Source organism: Stegodyphus dumicola, chromosome 6 (genome assembly GCF_044657685.1).
Source record: "Stegodyphus dumicola isolate Sdum_Otavi_A_Nest chromosome 6, ASM4465768v1".
NCBI lineage: Eukaryota > Metazoa > Arthropoda > Arachnida > Araneae > Eresidae > Stegodyphus > Stegodyphus dumicola.
The window spans coordinates 78334500-78360244 of record NC_140773.1 but is presented as its reverse complement, the minus strand read 5'-3'; the positions used below and the strand labels follow the sequence as shown (position 1 = coordinate 78360244).

The following is a 25745-nucleotide window of genomic DNA, read 5'->3' as shown; positions in this document are numbered from 1 at the left end:
ATATTAAAGATGTAATGCGAGATCAATTTAATTTTGGTTTGAAATTAGAATGAATGTAGGATAAGAGAGAGCAATATTCAGAAGTATCTCACCGAAACGCTCTATATGAATACAAATTAATAGTGCATGCTCCTTAATAATAATAACTTTTTTAACGGATAATAATTGCGCGTTTTCAAAAACACACTTTTTTAATATTATATTCCCTTGAATTTAGCGTAACAGCATAAATGCATTCCTATATATATATATATATATATATATATATATATATATATATATATATATATATATAAGGAAATTACATGCGTGTTGAACACAGAAGAAAAAATGAGAATGTTTCGTAGACTTGAATAATATGACTGAATATTTTTCATTAATTCTGATTTCTTAATTATATAAAGATTCCACGATCTGTTTTAATTTATATCGATAATTAATAAGTGCAAATAATAATAAAGTCATATAATAGGACTTCGATTTCTATAATTATAAAACCGACAATATTTAATTTTTAAACTGAACTACGAGCTGTGAACAGATTCTAACTATTGAAATCTATTCTTCTAACTATTGAATTCTATTCGCCCCCACTATTTTATCGACTGCAGCGTCATACCTCCAACAATAGATATTTATAACATTGCTTCGTCTAAACATGCGGAAAATGGACAGTTAAAATTTTCAACTATTTAATAGAAACTTTAATTAGCATTACCTTTTTCTTTGTCCCGTTCAAATATTCTTTATAAAGTTCCGATCTCAAGTACCTCGCATAGCTGTCATTTTTCATGAGCAAATATAGATGAGACTGAAATAAAATATAAAATAATAAATAAAAAAGTAAAATTTATGAAAATGTTTTCTATAATTGATTAATATTTCATATTTATTACAAGACAGAATTAAAAGTTATAATCAAAATTTTTGCTGCATAACTGAAAAGTGCAGAACGATTAGTGGAACGCTTGAACTTTGCTTCTCAGTTAATTTTAGTCTCAGAAATGAATGCATCCAATGTAAACACGATGAAATTGAAATTCTTTATAGCAACTTTCATCAGAAATATTTACGCCAGTAGGTGTAAGATTTTTAGAAAACTCGAAAAAAAAAAAAAAGGTAAATTACATATTGTATTATTCTACTACAATATATTTCACAGAATAGTGATTAAAAGGAAACATTTGCTAAATTCTCTTCTCTCTTTTGCAATAAGGCATCTGTTTGCAATTTTCAAGTTAAAAATATTTCTCACTAAAGTTTTATTGCTGTTGTCAAAAAAATTATCAAATCATATCAGAATTTTGATCCAGCAAATTAGTGCTTTTTCTTGTAACTTATTGTTTATTTCTTTAAAGTCTTTGATCAGCGATGAATTCGCTTCGGTTTGGCAGAATCGATTCATACAATACTTTTAGTTTGGAGAACCCATTAATGTAATCATTTATTTAGGTAGCGAAGAAATTTTTAAAAATTTTGAATCCACCATTACTCTAAATGCATAAGGGGAACCTACTATAATATGATGATATGTACCATCCTTACTTAAGAAAAGCTCCATTTCATTATGAAAGCTAGTCCACGATCTTTTGAGAGATTAAACAATTAAAGCTTTAGAATTCTCTAAAGTATTAATGATCTAAGCGGCTGTCTCACACTCCTTAGAATAATTAGGAGATGGAAGTGAGTGTATTGTTATCGCTGTATCGCACTTTGAGGCCTGCGAGAAAGTTAGATTTTCAAATCAATATCTAAAGACCTTTTATATTAATTATAGGGCTTTGTTCTAAACAGTTTAAACAGATGATATGAGATGTGGCACCTTACACTGGTTCCGCATACATTGGAATGGATCTAGTGATATAAAATCAGAGAAGTCCGTAGTTTAATTTTCTGAAATTTAAATATTCTTCCTAGAAAAGCATTAAATGGTAAAAATTTATCTCCCAGATACGTTACAACTCATAAAAACGAAGCTTATCTCTTAGCGTTTTAAAACGTTCTAATGAGGAAATTAATGCTTATGTCCGAAATGAGATTTCGAATTTTGTGGGTACCGCCTGCCATCATACGGCATTAGTGTCTGTACGCACGTAACAGTATATATGTATGTACAGAGATATATATATATATACATACACACACATAAGGTAGATATATGTAAACAAGGGTTAAGAAATTTGAAAATTAAAATTATGAATTCTTAAATTCGTGCAGCATGTTGCGAAATTAATTAAATAATCAAGATATAATAATTAAATATAAATCAAAATTTTGGTAACAGTCTAACAAAAAGAAAATATACTAGACTGGAACAAAAATAAAACAACACAATTAAAAAAACCTAGTAAAAATAATAAAAAGTAATACATACACACACAGGTACGATAATGTGCTATAGAATTTGAGATATTCATTCATATCAATAGTTTCATATTTGAAATTAATATGGCAAGATACGACAAATTAACTACCAACTCTTTGACAAGTTTAATAATTTATCTTTCTTAAAGGTGGGAAATATATTCAAAATATTGAAAAGGCCTTTGATGTAAAGTGTTAAACTACCTTTGATGTAATAAAACGATACAAACTGCGTGGAACTGTTGGAAATACACTGGAGTCTGGAACACATTCGAAGCTAACACCAAGGAATCGCAGATTTACTCTATGAAAAATGAAACAAATCTAAAAATTAGTATTGTAAAACGTTCAGCACACTCAGAAGAACGATTTGCAATAAAAGTTAACCTTAGGAGATTCATTTAGCGCACATGGATACAATGGGTGATCAGCAAAGAGAAAATTGTTCGTTAACAAGAAAAGAAGGAAAATATGCCTGGCGTTTGCAAAATCCATGATAAGCCAAATTTTATCATATTAGGATAATATTATATTTGCAGAAAACTCAAGGTTTAACATATATTTGGGGATGATAGACGAATAAATAGGTGGCAAAATCCGAATTAAGCATTAAATAAATAAATAAAAAAAAACCTAACAGCGTCTGCGAGAAAACTTAGCATGTGAAATGTATTCATGTTCTATCAGAACAACAGTCCTAAATTTACAGTTCTAAATGTTCGCTTTTGGTTATTATGAAACTGTTCTGAAGTTATCAAAACTTCTTCATATTCTTCAGACTTAAATACTATGGAACCTATATGGAGTAAGTTGGGGAAAAATATGGAAACATGATCGACATTTCTGAGAAAGATCTACTAAAAGCAATTCCTACGAAACAGTACAAAATAGAGCATTCTTACGCACGCACACACACACACGCCACACGCAAATGAAATTAATCAAAAAGTATATAAAATGCAATTTTAGCTAAAAGGTATCCAACGAAATTTTGAATATCCCGTTATTTTCGTGTTTTTATTAAATATAAACTTTTTGCTCCAAGTGTTCAAACACTTATGCAAGGTCATTTTCACAATTTTTCGAATATATTGTTTTATTTTTCTAAAAATCTTTCGAATAGTTTTTTAAAACAAGCAGGTTTTTTTAAAAAAAGGATGACGGATATTACATGTGGAAGAAAAGTAAAGTAATTGCTTTAATATTTACAGTAAGTGCTATTTGCAAAGGAAACTGAAAGACACAAGTGTCTGAAAACAAATGTGAGCTACTAAGTGAATCTTATGTAATGTTTAGCTGATTAATTTAAAACCAGTGAAATTAATTAACCTATTTCGGAAGCTCCTGTATTAGTGAAAAATACCAATGAACCCTCAATTTAAATGTTGTCTTTTATTCTACAACCGGCTTTTTATTGCTTGTATGTCTAGTAAGAAGCTTATTCATCAATTTCCTTAAAACGTATCGCTGTGCTTAAATCTAATGGAAGATAGAATAAGGCTTCTGTTTACATTCGCAGAAGTATACATTCTACATTACACACGGCATCCACAAAAGAGTGAAGCAGAATCAAAAGTTATCAACAAATGTATTTATCACTACAAAGGGGCACAGTCCAAATCATCAGCAGCTGCAACAACTGCACAAATTTCTCATACCTTAGCTCTTGCATGGTTCAAAACAAATAAAATAAAGTTATTTCCTTTCACATGAGGCTTTCTGTACAGTGTTCCGCGAGAAACGGCTATGCTCTTTTTTCGTCCAGAGCCTTTTGTAGGTATAACCGATGACCTTTTTTGTGAACATATTGAAAAATGTATTGTTACTCCCAGATGAATACTAATCTTGACGATTACATTCTTCTGTTGTAGTCCCCTTCCCCGTATTTCCATGAGAATGCGCGTTTGCTTCTAATAGTGTAACAGGTGTTGCAAATGGAGAGCGAAATGTTCTCCATTGACCACCCCATTCTCCTAACTTCACCTCCATTACTTATATGCATCCGAAAATTTGGTGATCAGATAGTGCATACACTGCAGCCATTATGGCGGCCATGATACATCGAATTTGGAATGATATCAGTTACCGCGTGGATATGTAACATGTATTCCAGGATAAACGCACTGAAGTATTGTATTTAATAAATATGAGAAATATGAACAGTTATTGTATATAATGGTGTACGTTGTGTCTGTGCAAGGTGAGAAATTAATTTTTATGAACTTCCGAAAAAACCTACCATTCCTTTTCGTATACCCTGCATATGAATGTAATCAGGTAGTACTTAACTAAAAAGACTTGTGGTACACACACGTATTCTATATTTTCTTACCCATGGTAAATATTATTATATGTACGTACTGATTCGGAACACACAGAAAGACTTCTGCTGTTGAAACTGCCACGTCAGCTAATGCAGTAAGCATGAGAAGCCCGTCGCTCGTAGCGTATGAGAAATTTGACCAGTTGCAGCTGCTGATTGTTTGGACTGTGCCTCTTTGTAGTGATAAATACATTTGTCGATAAGTTTTGAATCTGCTTCATTCTTCTGTGGAAGCCGTGTGTAATGTAGAATGTATATTTCTGCCAATGTAAACAGAAGCCTTATTTATAGTCATATAGCTACATCATCAATTGAAACAAAAACAACTGAATAACTTACCGCTGCTGCATCGAACACCCATCTATCAGGATGCTCCACATTTTTCTTTGTTATATCGAAACTTTTAGAATCAATATTAACTGGCGTATTAGCATCTGGTTCCAGGAATTCGCTGAAAATAAAGGTTTATTAGATATCGAACTAATATTAAAATGCAGAGGAACTCTTACTAAGGTTTCATATTTTAATTAACACCGAACTGGTGTATTTGTTTTATGCATAATACTGTATAAGGTTTTTTTGCAACGACTATAACCATCTAAAAGAGAAAGTAGTGAATGATTTGTCATAGTTTCAGTTTTTGTTGTTAAATCGGGTTATGACTGTTAAATCTAGCTGTATCCGATTTCTGAACAAGTAAAGTTCTTCACTAACAGTCTCAAGATTTTAGTTTAGGTTTAAGTAATATGGATCTCTACTGAATACTGTATGTATATTAATAATAATAATACTCATGTTATTACATTGTAACACTGTAATAAGAATATCAAAGCTACCCTTGTAAGTTTCAGAAACTATTGTGTTAGGCCCATTTTCAAATTTTGTTTACATTTGCTGCTCCAGAAGAAAAGAAAAAAAAATTCAAAATAAATTAATATTTAAAGTTTAGTTTGAGAAAGGCATTGCATAAAATAATTATAAATATATTTCTACAATTTAAAATATAAAAAAATCAATTGGAAATTTTCAGATAAAAATTTAACAAATCAATAAAAATAATTTGTCTTCCACCTCATGTCAAATCCATTACCTTGAGATTATTTTACCCCCAATTAGTTTGTAAATCTGCTTAAAGGGGGGCAGTACGTATTCAAAGTAGTCGAACATAGCTTGGCTAATTTATTTATGTCGCTGAATATGTACTGCCCCTTTTAGACAGATTTACAAACTGACATGAAGTATAAGACAAGTTATTTGCTATTGATTTGTTGAAGAAAAAAAAACTTCGGTAACTAATTTTTATCATGAATATGTCTAATAGTTCATATTTAAAATAATTAAACTTACAAAACAAAGAGGTTGAATAACATGAAACTTGAAAGGGACAGGCGTTTTTGCCTACGATCAAACATTTTAAGATTTATATCTAAAAAATTTCAATTGATTTTTTTTTTCTATTTTGTATTGTAGAAATATATTTATAGTCATCTTTATGCAATGCATTGCTTAAATTAAACTTTAAACATAATTTATTGTTTATTTTCTCTCTTTTCTTTTGGGATAGCATATGTAAGCAAAATTTGAAAATGTTCCTTTCACTTTTGTATTCAAAGAATTAAAAAAAGAAACTTATCGAAAAATTTTAGACAGAAGGTAATGAAAATTTAACAAAACTAATTTTATCGCTAACTTAATATTATTTCTATGCTTTACTCTCTGGAAGTGACGATTTTGAAGCTAAAATACAGGCTAACACTTTTCGGAATATTATGATGTTAACGGTATTAGAAAGAAAGGAATACATAATAAAGATTTTGAAGCTGATTCGATTTAAAGGCATAGACATAAGAAATAAGAGTTGACAAGTTCAAATTTATAATAGAGCATAGTATCGTCCAGACGGTACAGTGGATAAAGGAGCTTACTGCGATATCGAAGAGCCCGAGTTCGAAATCTAGAGAAGGCATGGATGTTTGTAAATGTATAGTGTCTTTGCGGAATGGGGCACTCTAAATATATGGAGAGCTAAAAGTCGTCTCATGTAGTTTGGTGGCAGTGGAAATGGGTGAGAGACCCTCAGATCACCCCCGGTCCTTCAAAATTGGGGTGGAAGTAGAAGTCAAACCTCCTTGAGGCTCTGGCAACTATCTTTTACAAAATATATGGATAAGACAACAAATGAGTCTCCAGTACAAAGATGATTGGCGAAGTTAACGATAAAGTGATACTGTTGCATGTACAAAAAATAAGACTACGGCCACTAGCGTAAAGATGCTGCATCGATGAATCACTTAATATGTGCTTGCTGCCATATAAGACAGGCATTATTTCTCGAATTAATTAATTTAACCATTGAGTTATAAATTATGTTATGCAGAAATTTAAAATCTCATTCGTGGTACAAAATGCCATAACGTTGTTCGTAACTCACAGACATCTTTGTAATAAAATATTTAATAAGTAGAATAATTTTAACAAAATAAAGATGTATAACAAATATATTCAACTATAAGATTCAGGATCTCTAAGCAACGGAAAAACCTTTTAAAAGGCTTGTCTTTTAACTAATAGTGTTAAATTGGCTTGAAGAATCAGTAGCTGGTTCTATCCGTTAAAAAAGAACACTATTAATCAAAGTTATGTTTTTAATCCCCGAAAAGAAACCGGAATTTTCCTCTTCTTAGAAAGAACTTGCATTCTGAAAACTTTAGATTGCAGGCAAACATATCAAAGAACAGTTCATCAATTAAATGTTCAAAAAATTATTTATATAGCAACAGTGTAAAAAAATTAAAAACAGAAATTTCGGTACTAGGTACCTACTATATGAAGTTAAAAACATCTCTTATTACAATAATATACTTTAATATTTTCAGAGTATAGTTAGATATATGATTAAGGTCAGTTAAATATATGATTAAAAATAAAATAAAAGATTGAAACAATTAAAAATGCGTTTATTGGCTTTTAATCCTTCCTTTGTTAAGAAGAAATTTCATTGATTTCGAAAGATAAATGAAAGTTATGTTTTGCCGAATGGCGACATTTGAAAACTGGTTTTGTTCTAGTTAAAGCTAAATTAAGCTTCTTATATTTCGCGCATCTGCCAACGCGAATGAGTGATCTGTCCATATTAGCGGCCTACATGTTTTATAATATTTGACTAATGATGTTTCTAACGCTAGAATTATGAAAATTATGAAATAGCTTTGTTAAGAACATTTCTGATGTCAAAATTAAATTGGAAAACACTGGTGCTTGTCAAGGCTATTGGTAACCAGCTACTTATAGACTGAAGGAGATAGACCCATATGTCATCTATTTGCGGAAGTGCAGTTAACTTAGGTAGATAATTAATAAAAGTTAAATTGAAGTACATCCTTGCCCACAAGATATTGGCCACACATAATTACTCGTTGAGGGTCACACGAGTTCAGTCAGGGGATCAGCAATCAGCAGCACTCTAGTGCAGTTATATATATTTTTAATTAATTAAAAATTAAATATAAAAAATTAAATTTTAATTGAAGGACCCAAATGCGTGCCATCGCTCTGGTCATCAGTGACCTACTAGTTGATAATTTGCGGTCACTAAATATGCCTCCAGTATGGAGCACTGTAATAAATTTGAGTAGATATTTAAATAAAAATTATGTCGAAGTATACCTGTGCTGTCATTGATATCAGCCATAAGTGATCTATAGTAAGATGAAGCACACTTTGGCTTAACCAACGGATCACCGACGTAGAACGGTGGTGTAAATGGAGGATGTCTGTCAAAGGGAGCCTATAGATTGAAGGCCATTTAAGGCAATCCAAATGTGTCATCAGGATGGAGCACCGCAGTAAATTTAGTTCGATATGAAAAGCAAAAGGCAATTGTAGCTTAGTGTAATTCAGAGTTGTTTTTAATCGGAGCTGGTCAATGATGTAGGTGATCGCTGACTTAATTAAAGATGCTTCCTGTCAATTAATAAGTCATCGGTGTAAGACAGTAAAATGAATTTATATATGTTTTGAAATTAACATTTAATCGAAAGACTCAAGGTGTCCATCAAGGTTGTTAGTCACCAATGACTTACAGATGGAGTTATAAATTGAGATTACTTTTTCATGTATTGCAAAATTTAGATAGGTTATAAGGTATTTTCTCTTTATTTTCCACGTGCCTTCACGGTGTAAGTGAAAGCATAGCATGCTTGATACGTATTCCTGAGGTCTAGACCTCGAATTCCGGCAATGGCATTGCACAATTTTCAAGCTCCTGCATTGATATAACCTGATGACTCTACAAGATACTTAAATTAAAATTAAATCAAAGGACACCTTTGACCATCAGCAGTAATAGCCACTGGTGTCTGTGAATGTTCTTAATCATTAATGACAGAGAAACTGAAGATTACTTAGGGTCAAAGAGAGAATTATCGCTGAAGGAAAGTGCAGTGAACTTAAACACACCTTTAAATTTAAATTAAATCTGTAGCTACAGAGGTGCCCGTCACCGATGACCTACAGGATGCCGGTCACATGTAGCTGGCCCGTAGCTCAGGCGTGTGGAGTGGTGCATCAATGTTAGAAACAGTTTGAAAATAAAATTAAATAGATGCATACTGGCGCCTGTAGAATAGAATACTGATGCCTATAAAATTTAAGAATATAATTAAACCTAAGTACGTCGGTTCTGTTAAAACATCTGGTCACCGGTGATCTGTGCTTACTAATTATCAGCATGAGAGATCATCATATGGGCAAACGCAATAAACTTAAATAAATTGTTAAAACTAAATCAAACAAACGTATCTTAACCGTTAAATCTATGACCACTAGTGATTGTGAAATCTAGGTAAAATTATTTTTGAATGATCAATACTCTATTTAGCAATACACTTTAATAATATTAAAGAAAAAGAAAATATTTTATGCATTGTCATTTGGCAACAGTGTCCGTTTATTTCAAACTGAAAGCAATAAACATCTCATAAATAGTATCTAATACAGAGATAACTCTTGTTCCGGGTTTGATGACTTGATTTCTACCTATAGAGCGGTCTCTCATATTACGAAATCAGAAATTTCACTCATGCTTTGAGGATAGACAGAAGTAAAAGTCACTTTCGTTAAAGGTTCTTTCTTACCTATACAAATTGAGGACTAAGGTTTGGAAGCCTGAGAGAGAAAATCGTTTCGGTTATATTTACGAATATCATTTTTAGAAAAAAGAAGTTAAAAGAAAAAAGCCAGTTCCGACGTCTTAAAAAATATGTTATCAGCGCCTGCTTAGAAACAAAAAGGAAGGAAAGGTGCTTAAGAAGTATTTTCTCTTATGACAGTAACAATGCATTAGTTATAAACTTTAGGATAATTTAAAATGCTCTCTTGATTATAAGCACCCCCGGCTTCTGCTCATTTTTTTCCTTCGATGAAACGTGCAACAGATTCAAAATAGGAAACTTCAAAAATGTTACTCACTTCCAAATTTCTTGGACTTTATTTTCCACTTCTGTAGCGTGCACTTGTTTTAGTTCTTGAACAGCGTCATAGAACCTTGAAAAGAAATAAAAAGTTATGCGCTAAAAAACGAAAGGTGGCGTAAATCTAATACATTTGTGTTGCCTAGTATGAAATAGGCCATATAAATTTTTTCTTTAAATAAAATATATATTTTTCTTAGAAATATTTAACGCCACCTTAACGTAACCTTAAGCAATAAATAATTATGCAGAAAGTTGTGAGAAAGTACTGAAGGCTTTTAAACGAATATTAAAGTTTACTCAAAATGCAGAAGTTTTTTAAACGAATCAGAAGTTTTCATTTATATCTGTAGAGGGGATTTATCGCTTCCTGGGTTAACAAAGCCTGATCCATTTAGAATCAAGGCTTTCTTGTTTCTCTACAACGATTCATTTGATTGTCATTTGATAAGTCATGGTAAATTAATGAATGGTTTCGTTTGGTTTATTAGATTTTGGCAAAGGGCTCGATGGCTATTGCATAAAGGGAAGGAAGCCTTCGTGGCTGATTTTTTAAAGGGAAACTAACTCGCATACACATTGCACAGGGAGAAACAATGAAAACGACCATGCAGACAACCCGTTCACGGAATTAGAACCTCGTATCGAACGACCAGTGTTCAGCAGCTTTACTCTCGGCCGCTGGTGGGCCGAAATTATTGAATGATATACCGTTTCAGAACTCTTTCCCTCTACTTTTACACTTAAACAAAGAAGTTGTTGTTTTCAGTTCTCAAAGAAAGCCTGCCATGACAAAATAGCTTTCTCTAATCCTGAATTGAAATTTCAGTTAGTAAACAGCACAGTTGTTGCTATTGTTAATTTACACTATATTAACTGCGCCATATATTCCATCAGAAACTTATGTTCAGTTGATTTACTACGGAATTTAAACTGATATTATCGTGCTATAATCTTGCAGGATTTTTCGATGTAGGGAAACTGAAGAAATCCGCATTACCCTTGCCGGGATACGAACTCCGGGCATCCCGAATACACGTCGAGTGTGCTTCCAGTAACATGACGAAGATATGCGGAAAAGAGCGATGATACTCCTCTCTTTAAACAGCGACTGGAGACAAGGGGATCCAGTCGGCAAATCCTTGTGGCGACGAATTAGCGTCCGCCACCTTTTAATTTGTAACTGTAAACTCTTGTAGAATTCTTCGATGTCTCTTAATTATCATCTAAAGTTTGAGATCTGTTATTGATGGATTTACCATCTTGAACACACAAACGACTCACGGATAAACTGTTCTTCAGAAGTTGGAAGCAAAAGCTTTGGGAAGCCTATAGTTTGGCAATCTTACGACTTAAAAGTAATATTTGATTTAAGCAGAATTTTGCATGGAATTTCGATAATTTGGGCATCCTCATAAGGGACTGTTGTTCTTGAAAGCCACTGACAATTCTTTTTTTAATTCCCATTTAATCAGTTTGAACTTTAATCCAAGCAAATTTGATGTCAAACTGTTGGTTGAACCTAATACTAGTTGAAGGGATAAAAATAATTGGTAAATGTCAACCAGCTGTAATGAAACTTCTTTGTTATAACCAGTCGATGAGTTTCCGAATTTACTCAACATCAATCCTCAGTAGTAGTGCAGGGAGCAGAACCATAATTTAGATTTTTGAATTGTAAGTAAAATTCATTTCTATCTCTCGGCCCACCAGCGGCCGAGCGGTAAAGTCGTTGAACACTGGTAGTTCGGTCCGAGGTTCGAATCCCGCGAACGGGCTGGCTGCATGGGCGTTTTCGTGGTTTTCCCCATGTGTAACGCGTATACGAGCCAGTTTCCCTTTGAAAATCCTAAACGAAAGGCATCCCTCCCTTTAGGCAGATAGCCTTCGAGGCTTTGCCATAATCACACACATTTCTATCTCTCATTTACGCGCTAAGCGGAATTAAATTTGTGTTAGTTAGCTGAAGTCAAAATAGAACTTTTAGTTTTACTTCATTTAATGTTCTGATATTGATAGTTATGATGCTAATTCATTTCGTAGGTGGTGTGGATATTATTCTGGGAAATGCAGGATGTGCAGAAAGGTGGCATAAAATTTTTAGGATTAGTAGGAATTAAAAAGTGCATCTGTATAGCAATATATCAGTTAATTAGTTATCCGTTTATTGTCATTTGACAATGAATGGATTTCTTGGCATCAATGTATGATTGTGTGTCTAATATAAAACAGTGCAATGAAACCTGGCATCATGAATGCCTTTGGTGACAAACAAACGTGTTTAAGAAGAAATTTTCTGACCAAAAAACATCTCGGATGACGAACAACATTTCCAGTTACGAACACTTCAGTCGGCAACGAATGAATTTTTATCAGCATTTATTTAGTTCACTCATGGTGTTTGTCGCATGGTCAAAATTTGTCATAGATTTTTAATTTACTTCCTGATAAGCTATCAAAATCAAACCTTATACACATACTGTTTATTTTTTATTTTTTTATCCAATGACGGGCATTTGCCTATTCAGCGTTGGCCATTCCTAAGACCAGAAGTGGTGGCCATTTTATTGTGAAAGCACCTAATAGGCAGCCGCCGTTGCCTGTTATTGAACGGAAAATTACAACCATGCCTTCTCCAAGATTCGAACGTGGGCTTTTTGGTAGCGCAGTAGGCTTCCCTAACCACTATACCGTTTGAGCGGCACACTTTGTTTATGGATGACAATGCAGTGTGATGAAATTTTTTTTCAAGTTTTGATTTAGATCTATTTTTTAAATTTGATGTTTAAAGGATTTTTGTTACATTTCTTGATTTAACGAACAAACTAAAAGTATCAGATATTTATTGTTTGTATTATCGGCTAGAGCGAAAAAAATCTTTTATATGAAATATGGATAAAAATTCAGCGTCGTTTCCGATTTCTTGCCGATTTTCGAAAATCGCTGGACATCCAAAAGGTCCAGGTTCGAATCACGGAGAAGGTATGGTTGTAACTTTCCGTCCCTTTATAAGAGGCAATGGTGGCAGCCTATTAGGTGCTTTCACAATAAAATGACCACCGCTTCTGGCCTTAGGAATGGCCAACGCTGAATAGGCAAATGCCCGTCATTGGATAAAATTTCTCAGATTATAAAACAATTACTTCCCCCTCTTTCAAAACACGAATAATCAAAAGAAATAACAGGACCATTTTCTATATCTTTTTAAAAATATTCTACAGTATGAAAGAGAAGGGGGATAATATCGTTTCTTCAGTTTTAAGTTCAGTAAGATCACTATTTTTCTTGCTTTTATCTCTCCTCATTAATGTAAAAAACAACAAGAGTGTTTAGCATTTAAAATTATTTGTAATGAAATCTAGCAAGTTTATTAATTTTTTTCCTACTTATAACTTTACTCATACAAATTTATCTTACAATTTTAGATTTCTCTTACTATTTTATTTTGAAAATTAATCTGTTTAATTTTACTGGGGTACGTAATATCTTTTATAGAACTTAAACATACGAAAATGTACCTGCTATCAATATTTAAAATGATCAAAGTTCTTCAACCTCTTTTAAAATAAGAATCATAAGGAAATATGAATTAGCGACTTCCTAGAATTTTTTAAACTAATAGCATCTGGTGTTTTTTTTCTATGGTCAAAACTGTGCCATCCATTTTTAAACTATTTCCTGTCAAGTTATCCAGCTCAAGGTTTGCACACATACTTACGAGTAAGTGGAGAACAATACAATGCAGTAGAGCGACTCTTTCCCTCTACTGCATAAGTTAGATTCGCATTTATTAAAACTTAATACTGAAATCAATTTTTGCATATATATCCGTTTAATGAAAAAACTCAAACTCTCAGAATCTTACTTTTGCACCTTCGAGTCGAGCAGAAAATGCCTTTTAAGTAAAATTTTATTCGAGATTTTATAATTTCTAACTTTTTGACAAAATCGCTGAATTTTTCAACAAATTGACATAACAGAATGATCTGAAATAAAAGACTGATTACTCACTGGTAAAAAAAGGATTTTCAAGTGAATAATTTGATTGAAAAAGTGTCATAGAGACTAAAAAGATAAAAATATATAAAAAGCATTTATAAAGTAAACTTTTATTTGAAAATCATAAAAGTCATTAATGAATTGAAAGAAAAAGAATAATTTATGCTATAATTTAGTGGCAGCAAGAGATTAAAAAATTCTCTTTCAAAATTCATATACAATTAATTAGTCCAAAGGGATTTCAGTCCCGAAGGACTATTGCTTTCGTTTTGGCATTTTGCGTCGGACTCATAAACGTCGGTTCACTTTTCAAACTGTTGCCACAAAATGTTAGAGTCCTGCATTATATTTGAAGAAATTAAATAATGAAAAATCTACATAAATGATTGTCTATTTCTCGCATTGTGATAAAACAATGGTACATAGAGCCATCGAATTTTGAATGACGAAATCCTACTGCGAATATGGGCATCTGAAATCCCAAATTTGGAATTTGTTTTATTATGGATTTTATATTTTGTAAAACTTTAACGAATTTTTGATTTACAAACTCAATGCTTTAAAAGCGAGAAATGGCAACGTTATATAGAAAAAAAATACTTTTATCTCCAGCTCGCGAGACTGTGTATATCGGAAATTCTAAAGATATGCTTAATTTAACATTATTTTGCGATATTGCTCTTGAACTGAATTTTATGGTTTAAGTGCAAAGAACATGATATTTAATAAATAAAGGTAACACTCAAAACGTTAAAAAAACGCCCCTTTGGACGTAATTTAAAATCTGAAAAATTTCAGATTTTTTTTTTTTTTTTATTTTTTTTATATCAAAATTAATAAAAAGTGCTCACTTAAATAATGAAATTTATTTATCGAACTGCGCCTTCAAATAAACATAAGCCATTATTGTAAATTTATCAAGTGTGGCCCACAATTTTATTATTCGTGATACAAAATTGTTGACGAATATTGTGAAGGGAATTAGTTAAACTATTGTTTCCATTAAACTATGCGAATATTATGTATTATTATTAGCTATTATTTTTCTTCTTTTAGTTCATTAATAATTTTGTGACTTTTCAGCAAAAGCTTATCTTATCAAAACACTCGGTTTATATATTTTTATTAAACATATTTTGAGGTAATTTTTAACATAAGATTAACATTCAGATACTTCCAGAAAACTCTTTTTTTAAGATTTTGTGTTGCTTAGATTTCATTAACAAATGCTGGCAGAAAGTGACTTACAGAATCAAGAATTCAGCTCGGAGGAAATTATGGTGTTGCATGCGAGTACTTAGAATGATATGATGGACGACATACATGATATTGCACTAGTATCTCTAGCAAAACAGGCTTGGAAAGTAATAATAAAATTACAGAAGTTACTTCACAACGACAAAAACGAGTTCAACGAGAAAGAAATAAAACATCTTCAGAAGTAGCAACTAAAGGATATTGTGGAAGAAGTGCCTTCAGAAAAAAGGGAATGAAGAGAAGATAACCTAGTTCTTTAATCTGCGAAATTTGTGCAGAATGGAAAAAAGTGTAACATGTCGTATAGTGACATCACTCTGATGAAGCAGCAGAAAGAATTTTCAGAGACAATGCCATGTCTAACTTTAGAAACATTCTAAAATATAGGTAACAAAAAAAAAATTATATTGAAAGAATTTTGAGTGGAATTGAGGCCTAGTGTGTCTTAAGTAGAGTTGTGCTAAAATAAAGAAGATGCCCATAAAGAGAGTTAACTCATATTTTTACGAGATAAGTTTCATCATCTAAACAGTAATATCTCTTGCTTATTCGTTTTCACTCACGTCATCTGCTCTTCTTCCTACGGGTACGGTAGAAATACATTAAGCTTTCGTCTTTTTTATCTGTTAAATATTGTGTTGACCTTTTTTAACTTAAATTTAACGATTTCCATTATTTTTGCGGTATGAAATATTGTTATAAATTTGAAATAAGCAGTCATCTGAGATCAGATTAATCGATTTTATATGAATTTCTACGTGGCAAAATGTTTCGGTTTACAAACATTTCGGATAATGAATAGTCTAAAGAGTTAAATTTGTGAACCGAGGCAGCAGGAAAAAACTCCTTTTTCAGGATAATAATAGAATGTAGGCTAGATAACAGTAGATTTTTTAAAGCACTTCGAAGAAAATGTTTTCCGATAATGTTCATTATTTTCATTTTGACGATTTTGATTCCTTGTATAATATAGAGTACTGTAACATGAAAGAAATATTTGATGCAAGTTTTGTGTACCAATGAGCCACTGAAATAAATGCACAATTACATCGTGAATAATTATTTGCTTTGTCAAATAAATGCACGCGCCTTCACGTGCTGATAATCTATGATGAAATAACGTCATGGTAATTTTACGCTATTATTTCGAATTCTTTCTGACAGCTCATTTCAAATAAATGATTTTATATTCTGTAACATGATTTCTCTAGAAATTATTTTTAAACTAGTAGATTAATAGTAACTGCTTAGTTAAAAATCAGTCAGAATCAGCATACGAAGGAGATCGAATAGCAATATTTTAAATGTTCAAGAATTTCATAATTAAAAACTTTTGAAACATTTTTTTAAGATTTTGAAACTAACTTGTCGAAATGTAGCCTAAAATCTGAAATTTTCAGATTGCAATTTAATTTTTGTTTTCAATCTGTGGCAGGCAATATGACGATTGCCTTATGTAAGAATCTTTTCAATTACTCTTTCATATAAAATGTGTTTTCGTAATGTATCTTATATGAGGATCTCCCGGATTAGTTTCAAGTTGCCATACGTATAACCAAGCGTAAAGGCAAAGTATTTTAAATAAAATATTAGATGAGAACAAATCGCTTTTCAAATGTCGATTCATATAAATTATAGAGGTTGTTCAATGTATATGCCAGAAGGGTATACGAGTAGTATTTTTGTCTGCCGCATATGAATACGACAAAATTTCTGAAAACCTCTTATGGAAACATATTGTAAACAACAGATATATTGGGCAGATGGTTATAAGTTTAATCGCTTTCAAGTTGTATTTATTATTAAGTTACATTTCATAAAAGAAATAAAAAGAAATAAGAATACTAATCATATTTGTACAGAACCATTTATTTCATATTTAAAGATACGTAGATAAATTACATTTCAATGTAAAATTATAAATTTTAATATGCAAAATCTGAATCATACTTCAGGGAGATTCAGGGAAAGAAGGCTGCTACTTCACACACTCAGAACGTCAGACATTCCAGACATTCATATTACAATTCAGGCAAGATTGAAATAAAGAATTCATCTGAACTTACTTAAGATTTTCAGCGCTGAATTCCTTATCTAAAAATTTGTAAAACTGCTCTCTTCCAGCTGGATCTTTTAGAAGTTCTTGGAGAGAAAATGCCCATCGTCTTACTCGTCGTGCGCTGACTTCTTTTCTAAAAATATTTAAACAACGTATTAAGAAAGATTACGATAAAAGCATTTCGGAGGAAACTATTTTAATACATGTTTAAGTGTAGCTATGGAAATTTCAGCTTCTTTATTTATTTTTAATAACATCTCTAATTAATGTACGTAGGATGTTTTTATAGTTCTAACAACTGAACTCTAGTTCAATTCCTGGAACTTAAAGGTAACGCTGTCGGTCAGAGTGAAGTCTTGAGATGTTTTTGCAGCTATAACGTGCAATATTATTTAGCTCAAATCAGATGTTTGACTGAGGCATGAACATGATGTTTGACCGAGCAGAGATTTTTTTTCAATTTTTGACTCGCTGTTTTTGCAATAATGGACGATGTGAAGAGCAATCATTTCTTTTCGTGGAAAGAGATGTGAAGAAAATGTTTAATGTCTGCGAAGAGTTTTCTGTTCTCACAATTGAAACAAAACTTTACGGGGGTTCGATTTGAGAATTTAACTACGCCCTTGAAAATTAGTTTTTAGTTGTGATAAGTGTGTTCAATTTAATGAGGATTATGCTGAAAAACTGCATTGTAATCTTGATAAAAGTTGATGAAGTAACTAAATTATATCTTTCTAGAACTTTGAAAATAACCCCCTTAATTTATACCTTTCAGATAATTTTTTTAAATATTCTTATCAACAGTTCAATAAATGAAAGACGTTACCAGCGTCCTGTATTAACGTAGTTTAGTGTAGAATAATCGTTTATGAGTAACGTTTTATTAAATTATTCACATTTATGTTGCGATTTTTAGGCATATCGTTTTATTAGACTATTATAATTTATGCTGCGCTTTTAACTTTTTATTACATACTGATTGTTAGAAATGTTGTAATTCAGCTTTAACAATAGCATCACAGATGAAAGTTTAAATTTTCACGCTACAAAATATATTCGATGTAAAGTTTGATCAGTGTCTAAATATATTTTAACGGTTTTATGACTTTATTTCTTTTTGCGATGTTCCTGACAGATGTAATCAATGAATAATTCGATAGACTGATGCTAAGAAAAAAATGAGCTTTACGGAAACTGCGAAATGTTGCAGTGAAAGCAATTAGCATATAAAATATAATTCCAGCACAGTTGATAAAACTGCAGAAAAATCATTCTCGATAAAATCCCGAATGGCACATTCTCTGTTCCCCAAGACAAGACTAGTTTAAAAATGCGGGAAAATGTGCTGAAAATTTGTCTGCACTAAAATCACAAAATGAAGCCACAAAGCTTTTTTCACTGTAATGAAAATACAAATTTTTGAGTAGAGAAGAGCATTTTCTTATGCAGGGTACAAAAGAAGGTAGAAATTTTAAACATCTCGCGATCTTGATATGTATGGAGATATTGACATGCTCGGTATAGGGTAAAAAAGCTACAGATTTAAAATTCTTCAGAAGGTTGCCAACTGAAGTGTTATTGATAAATTGTGGCAAACGCATTTGTTAAGCATCAAGAAATTTCGAAATTCGTTATCTTTAGAAATATATTAAACATTAAAATCTGCGAACATTAAGCTGACGAAATTTATTACATTAAAACACGTTAAAACATCATGTTCTTAAATGCGAAACCAATTAAGTGAAAATATTCCCGTAAATGTTTCGTATAATGTTTTACGAAATGATATCTCCGTTACGTATCGAAAATTCTCAAATCTTTGGAATATTGTCATAAGACACTCAACCGCAATATCTGAGGTTTTAATATAGCTATCTAAGTGGGGGAATAATTAAGCTATTTACATGCGGAACTCTTTAATAAACGTATAATTTCCAGTGCTGTAGCGCAAAGTAAGAATTCGTAGAGAAATTAATTCATATATACGGCATTTTGTTTGTTTATTTGGTTAATCATTATTTAAAACGTAAACATAAAAAGGACCAATTAAAAATTACACAGCTAAATAGATAACGGGTTATTAAAAACATAAACCGTTATGCCTACTGAATTTGTGCCTTGTTACCTCCAAAATGTTTGAAAATTTGTAACATAGTTCTTCCCGCTGGGTCGTTTACAAGTTCTTGGACCGAAAATGTCCAACACGTAGACAAGCACGACCTGAAAGTTTAAAGAAGGAGATGAGAAAAATGTGCAATGCTCTTGCCGGTATTCGAAGCTGTAGCTCTCGAATACGCGCTGAATGTGCTACCGTTACACCACGAAGGCATGCTGAAAGGAGGGATAAAATAATAATAGTTATAGCATATATACGCACATTTTGCAACTTTTGCCATTTATGGAATTTGTTTATTTGCTGATGCGATGTTTCGATGTAAAAAAGAGAATATTCCAAAAATTAAGTTAACTATAATTTTCAATCGCAAGAACTAGAAATAATTTTGTGTGCAGTTACTGGAACTTTAGCTTGGCCGAAAATCTGGGCACCATTTTTTTACTCTGAAAAAAATCCTATACAGAGCGCCGATTAGCATTAGGAAAATTAATGTAATAACTGACATTTAGCAATTCTAACCAGTGATGCCACGACCAGCTAAAAGGCGTATACGCGATTCAGTTCGTTTTATTTGATACTAGAAGTCGAAGTGAAAAAAAAAAAATATGTGTGGCTTGGACGCGCTTCAAGAAGGATTGCCAAAATACTCCAACACTGCGGTAATTAAAATTACCCTCATTTGGCCATTTATCACCTTTGGGTGATTTATAATTCTCAAGAGGTACTCGATTCTGGAGTTACATTCAATAAAACTGAAACAGTTTTCCCTTAAGTACTAGAATTTTTTTTTCTTTGAACCCGTTTTCTTCAGAACAGTGGTCTCCAAATTAGAATACTACGATCAATTCTTGGAATACAAGGAATAGTCTTAGTTTATCGTTCAAAGTTTAAATCGGAAATAGATTTACTTGCCAAAAATTGTGACATGCAATTTTTTTTATAAATTTTAATAAACATTTTATGAAACTAAATTTCTGGAAAAGTTTATTAACAAGATCAAGTGCTTTGCCAATTTGACCAATTGTTGCATTTTATTTGACCATTTGTTTCTCCGGCCGATACACTTATATTTAAGAAGATTTTATTCCCATTATAAAAGACAAAGCAATAATGTTTGCTAACCGTACAGCAAAAATTAACCAAGATATGTAATTACAAAATTTAGGATATTTGAAGTCATTTCTAACTTAATTTAAGGGACTGGTTAATAAATAAATTATCGTAAGGTTAATAATAGATAGTTAAAAATTAGAGGTTAATTTTTACCTCTTAAATGTCATTTAGGGATATTCTCAGATTTACTAATATGCGATATTCTATAACTTATGATTATACAGAAACTGCTATGCAGAAAGAACTTTTACGTGAATAATTTATAAATTTTCAAATGGTAAAAGTGTGTTACTAATATTCTAACGAAATTTTTTACATTGCAATTATTATCTAATAGTCACACAAAAAGTTAATTTAACTAGAAAGATTTAAAATTTTTAAATCATACGAATAACATTACGAGTTGGCTATGGGCCAATACTGCAGCATGCAAGAGTTTTCTACAACACAAATGCTACGATTTTGTGAACAACATCTCTTTTTTTGAAAAAAAAAAAAAAAAAAGCATTAAACAATACATTTCTTTGCAATCTGCGTAGAAATGTTTGTCAGTTAAGCTAATAACATCAGAAACCTTTTTCTAAGCATATATTTTATTTTTAGTTACGTACGTTTTTATAATGAACTTATTTTAGTTTTTATAATGAATATAAATTTTCCTAAACGTAAAGTGTAGAGACCGAGAGAACGTATAAAAACTAGATTTAGTAATTTTTACAAAATGGATGTCTTAAAAATGCTAAAACGTAAATACCTGAGTCGTTTGAAACTTTTTTGTAATTGAAGTATAAGTCTACAACCAACGGTTGCGAAAATAAAAGTCGCTAAGGACTGTGGATATGGTGTGTGTGTATATAACTCAGCAATATATAGGATGCGGCAGAGAAACTACCTTATTTAAAAAATGAATAACACGAATAGTAAAAGCGATATCAGTTTAATATTTTTCCAAGTTATTGAGAGACACTTAGTTTTTTTTTAATTACAGTTTAAAAATAATATCATTAAGGTGGCCTCCGTTGCATTGAGATAGTTGAGTTTTGAAGTTTCGTTCCACTTTTACCAGCATATCACAGAGTATGTTGTCGATAGCAGCTTGAATATTGTTCTTCAGTTGAGCCAGGGTCTTTGGACGTTAGAGATTTTAGATAGCCCTACAAAAAGAAATCACACGGGGCTAAATCAGGCGAGCGCGCTGGCCACTGACAATCCGCCTCCTAAGGACACAAGGCGTCCAGGGAAATGTCCTCCAAAATATCATGGTCCAATGATGCTTATTCTGGACAATGCAAACCAAACAATCACATGTTCTGTATAGAGGGGCTGCTCATGAAATTCTCGGCGATATGTGCCGCTCCATTAAGTTTTGCTTAATGCATGTTTTGCTTAATGCATACTGCAATCGGAAATATGAAAATGAGCCTCATGAGGCGTATCGTCAAGGACGGCTTTGCATGCATTTTTTCATGAAAGAAAATCATGTGGATTAAGTTTTTGCACCACTGCCAATTTATACGGATGAAAATGCAGTACGTTGAAAAGTACGACTCCACGGAGAACGAGCGCTCCTCTCTCGTGATCTTGCATGATCGGTACTAAACCATACAATCTTGCATGATCGGTACTAAACCTACAAGACATAAAACTTTAGATACCGCTCTTTTCGTTGATACAGAAGTAGTTATACAGGGGTTCTACTGCTATTGCAGTACTTCCCTGTAAACATGAAGTAAGTCCACAATGGGCATGGTGATGACAAACTCCTGAGTGAATCCCACGGAGGGAACGGGGAGATGACGAAAAAAGATGAAAACTCCTCAGTTTGTCCTTTGAGAACTGGCGAGGGAGTGAGAAAAAGAGTGGAGAAGACGGATAGGGTGGAAATCATCGTAGCTCGCGTGCTGCCATGTATTAGTCTTTCCGTAAGTAGTCTCATATCTTGGATTTAGGCTTAGCTGACGATTTCTGAGGCGCCGTCTGTTGGTCATGGAGTAAAGCAGGTCGGGAAAGGAGATTTAGGCTTAGTGATCTTCTCGTGTGCTGCCATCTATTGAGTGGTTTTTCAATCTTGTTAGTTTTCTTCGGCAAAATTCATGACAGTCATGGTTGCATAAAAACCGACTCTTAACTTCCCCCAGGGGATCTTTGCAGCTTTAATTTTCTCTATTAGTTGGATGACTGTAATGAGGAATTTCTTGATCTTTTCATCCTTGAGCCAAGTCAGGATTTCGTTTGTCTCTTCTGGTGGTGGTTGTAAATTCTATTGCAATTAAGAACTGTATGTTTGGTTTTGCTGTGCTGGTTTCTGCTGGGTTGGAGTTTCTGCTATTTTCATTTCTGTGAGCATCTGAGGGAAATTATCCGAAGTAAAATCTGGGATTTTCTGTACTGGAAATGTCGGCTGGGAGTCCTGGTTTTTACTTTCAAATCTTTTCTTGTAATAGCTACAACCCCTGTAACTGCTGACACGGAGTCCTTGCAAAAAATAGAAGTCGGTTTTTTATCTTTAGGCATCTGACATAAATTGCAGCGGTGTGGTAAGCCACATTTTACACATCTTTCTGGTTTGTTACAACATGTCTGACTGTGTCCGTATTCCTGACATCTATAGCATTGTACAGGGCGTCTGCGGGGGTTGAACTTTTCAATACTGCAGTTGAAGTTGAACATATTTGATAGATTGTGGATGGAGTGTCCGTCTGCATTCTTTTTAAGTTCAAGAAGGAATATTGGCAATTTGATAATGTTTTCTGGTCTATTTCTGGTGAATTGTTTAACTTCCAGGATCGGGTATTTTCGTCTGATCAGATCGTCGTAAATGGCACTTTCCTTAACTGAGGCTGGAACGCCCTTTAGGATAACTCGTAACGGCTTGAAGCTTTCTAACATAAATGAATGAAATGAAGTGCCTTGCGCCACGGCAACTTTACACATGGTTCTGTAATATTTAGAGTTTTTGGTATAAACATAGATGGACTTAGCTTTCAGTGATGATTCATATTCCTCTGTGCAGCTCTTTTTAAAAAGTTCGTCTAAATCCGACCAATCAGCTTCATCGTGGAAGAAAACGATGGGTGAAGGAGGTACTTCACTTTTTTCTTCTCCTTCCTCTTCTGCCTGCTGATTTAGAAGTGCATAAAATCTGTTTTCCTGCGTTATTTTCATGGGTTTTGGGGTTTCTTTAATTTTAGTGACCTTCTTAGGCGATTGCCATTCGTTTTCATCCTTTATCGGTGCGGGAGGAGGCATCATTTTTTTTCTGGTAACTTTAGTTTGTGGTGAGTCCATACGGATTCGTTTCCTCTCAGATTTCGTTGGGGTGCTTACTGCTGTAGCGGCTACGCTTTCCTAGGTGGCGTTAGGCGTTGGTTTCAGTTCATCAATAACTTTCTTAACTTTTCCACTCCTTGTTCTTTCATTAATTCCAGGAGTCGGTTCATTAATTCCAGTAAACTCGGTCTTCATATGATAATTCGTCAGGAATTTTGTCTTCGCTTGGGATTGCAGGGGCAACTGCAGCTTTCTTTTTCACTTTGTTCGGTTTGGCTCGTTTTTCTGAAATTGGACTTTTTAGAAATTCCATTCTCTTTGAGCAGCTAGGCATAGATTTCGTAGAAACCTCGGTTTCTGCTAAATCGCTATAGTCTTCATCCTCAGAAGTCGGTGTCCGGAATAAGGACATACTGAGTGATACCCGAAGGAATCACTATAAAGTTGAGAAAAATCGAATCGAAGTCAAGAGCACTGTTCGACCGCCTACGATTACTGAGTTCGAGCTCTGAATTCTGTGTTGAATGTCCGCCCTTTTCAATGAGCGCTACCCCACCCTTCTCGGAATAAATGTCGCTAGATGGTGCGCATTTCATATAAAGAAGTTTCCCTGCCGCACCCTATATATATATGTATATTGGATGTTTGCATACAGTGTACAATCTCGCAAAAATGTAAAGGTACGTAGAAAGCATCTGGCAAAAATATAAAAGCAGACAGAAAGGGAGAAGGAAATAAGCAAATTTTGTGAAAGCACATATGCGCGGAAACGGCGTGTTGAGGTATTATAGGACGCTATTGAATGATAGGGTGAAAATGTTCTACTGGCACAAATTGTTGTCCCCAGTGCAAATTTTGAGCTCTATTCATCGCTACATGAACGTGGAGTTTGCCGACATGCATTTTATCTATGTGATTACGGCTAAAACGTATTAGCCACTCAAAAGATGCATAGGAGAAAGATTTTCGAGTACTTCCTTTGAGTAACAGTTACATGTTACATTTTCAAATACAGCCTAGAGATAAAATGCATATCGGCAAGTCCCGTGTTCGTATAGCGATGGATCTGTTTGAATTATGAACAGGAAATAATTTACATCAGTAAAACTCTTTTATCTATCTCTCAATATCTCATTTCAAAACAAGGCGGTATTTACATATTACATTATAAAGGAGCATTATTACAAAGGCAGTATTTACATATTAACGCAACCAACACAAGGCAATTTGACGACATTTTACAGATGAAAAATTACTTATAAGGCAACAGTTCGCGATATATTTTTAAATGATTCGCAAACTATTGATATTTAAGTAGGTTGGCAAACGTTATCAACATATAAAAAGAAAACACACTTTAACAATTTAAACGACAAATTTTAATTGTTACACAAGGATTATCTTATATATTAAACATAAAATGCTTTTATTTATCGTGAAAATTTCTTCCCGCTGTTCATCTCTCCGTGTACGCAGTGATTTAATTTCACTTCTAAAACATCGGAAGAGTTGCGCTAACTCAGCATCGAGTGCAGCTCCCCACATTGCTCCCTGGCCGTCCACCAACGCATTTAGCAATTTTGGGCAAAATACTGCATTCCTGCATAAATTTTACAGCAGTTTCTTCCTTTGCTAAGCAAATTTCTCAAACATATATAAAAATGACGATGTTGCTTATCTAAAGAATTGTAATGAGCACCGTTTTCTGAAGAATGTTTGCGCGCAAGGCTGCCAGAATTTAGAACTTTTTGAAAATTTGGTGGCTTATACTAA

General features: G+C 32.9%; 1 protein-coding gene across 1 annotated transcript in view; it reads right to left on the bottom strand.

Moving 5' to 3' along the window:
* Window positions 1–25745, bottom strand: part of LOC118187971 (regulator of G protein signaling 7-like) — a 434333-nt gene that overhangs the window by 10399 nt on the left and 398189 nt on the right. Inside the window, exons 12-15 of the mRNA XM_085818561.1 lie at window positions 17481–17606; window positions 10157–10231; window positions 5027–5138; window positions 719–811 (exon numbers count right to left, since the gene is read on the bottom strand). Coding sequence (XP_085674687.1) covers window positions 719–811; window positions 5027–5138; window positions 10157–10231; window positions 17481–17606 — 406 coding nt within the window. The remainder of the gene's footprint in view (window positions 1–718; window positions 812–5026; window positions 5139–10156; window positions 10232–17480; window positions 17607–25745) is intronic.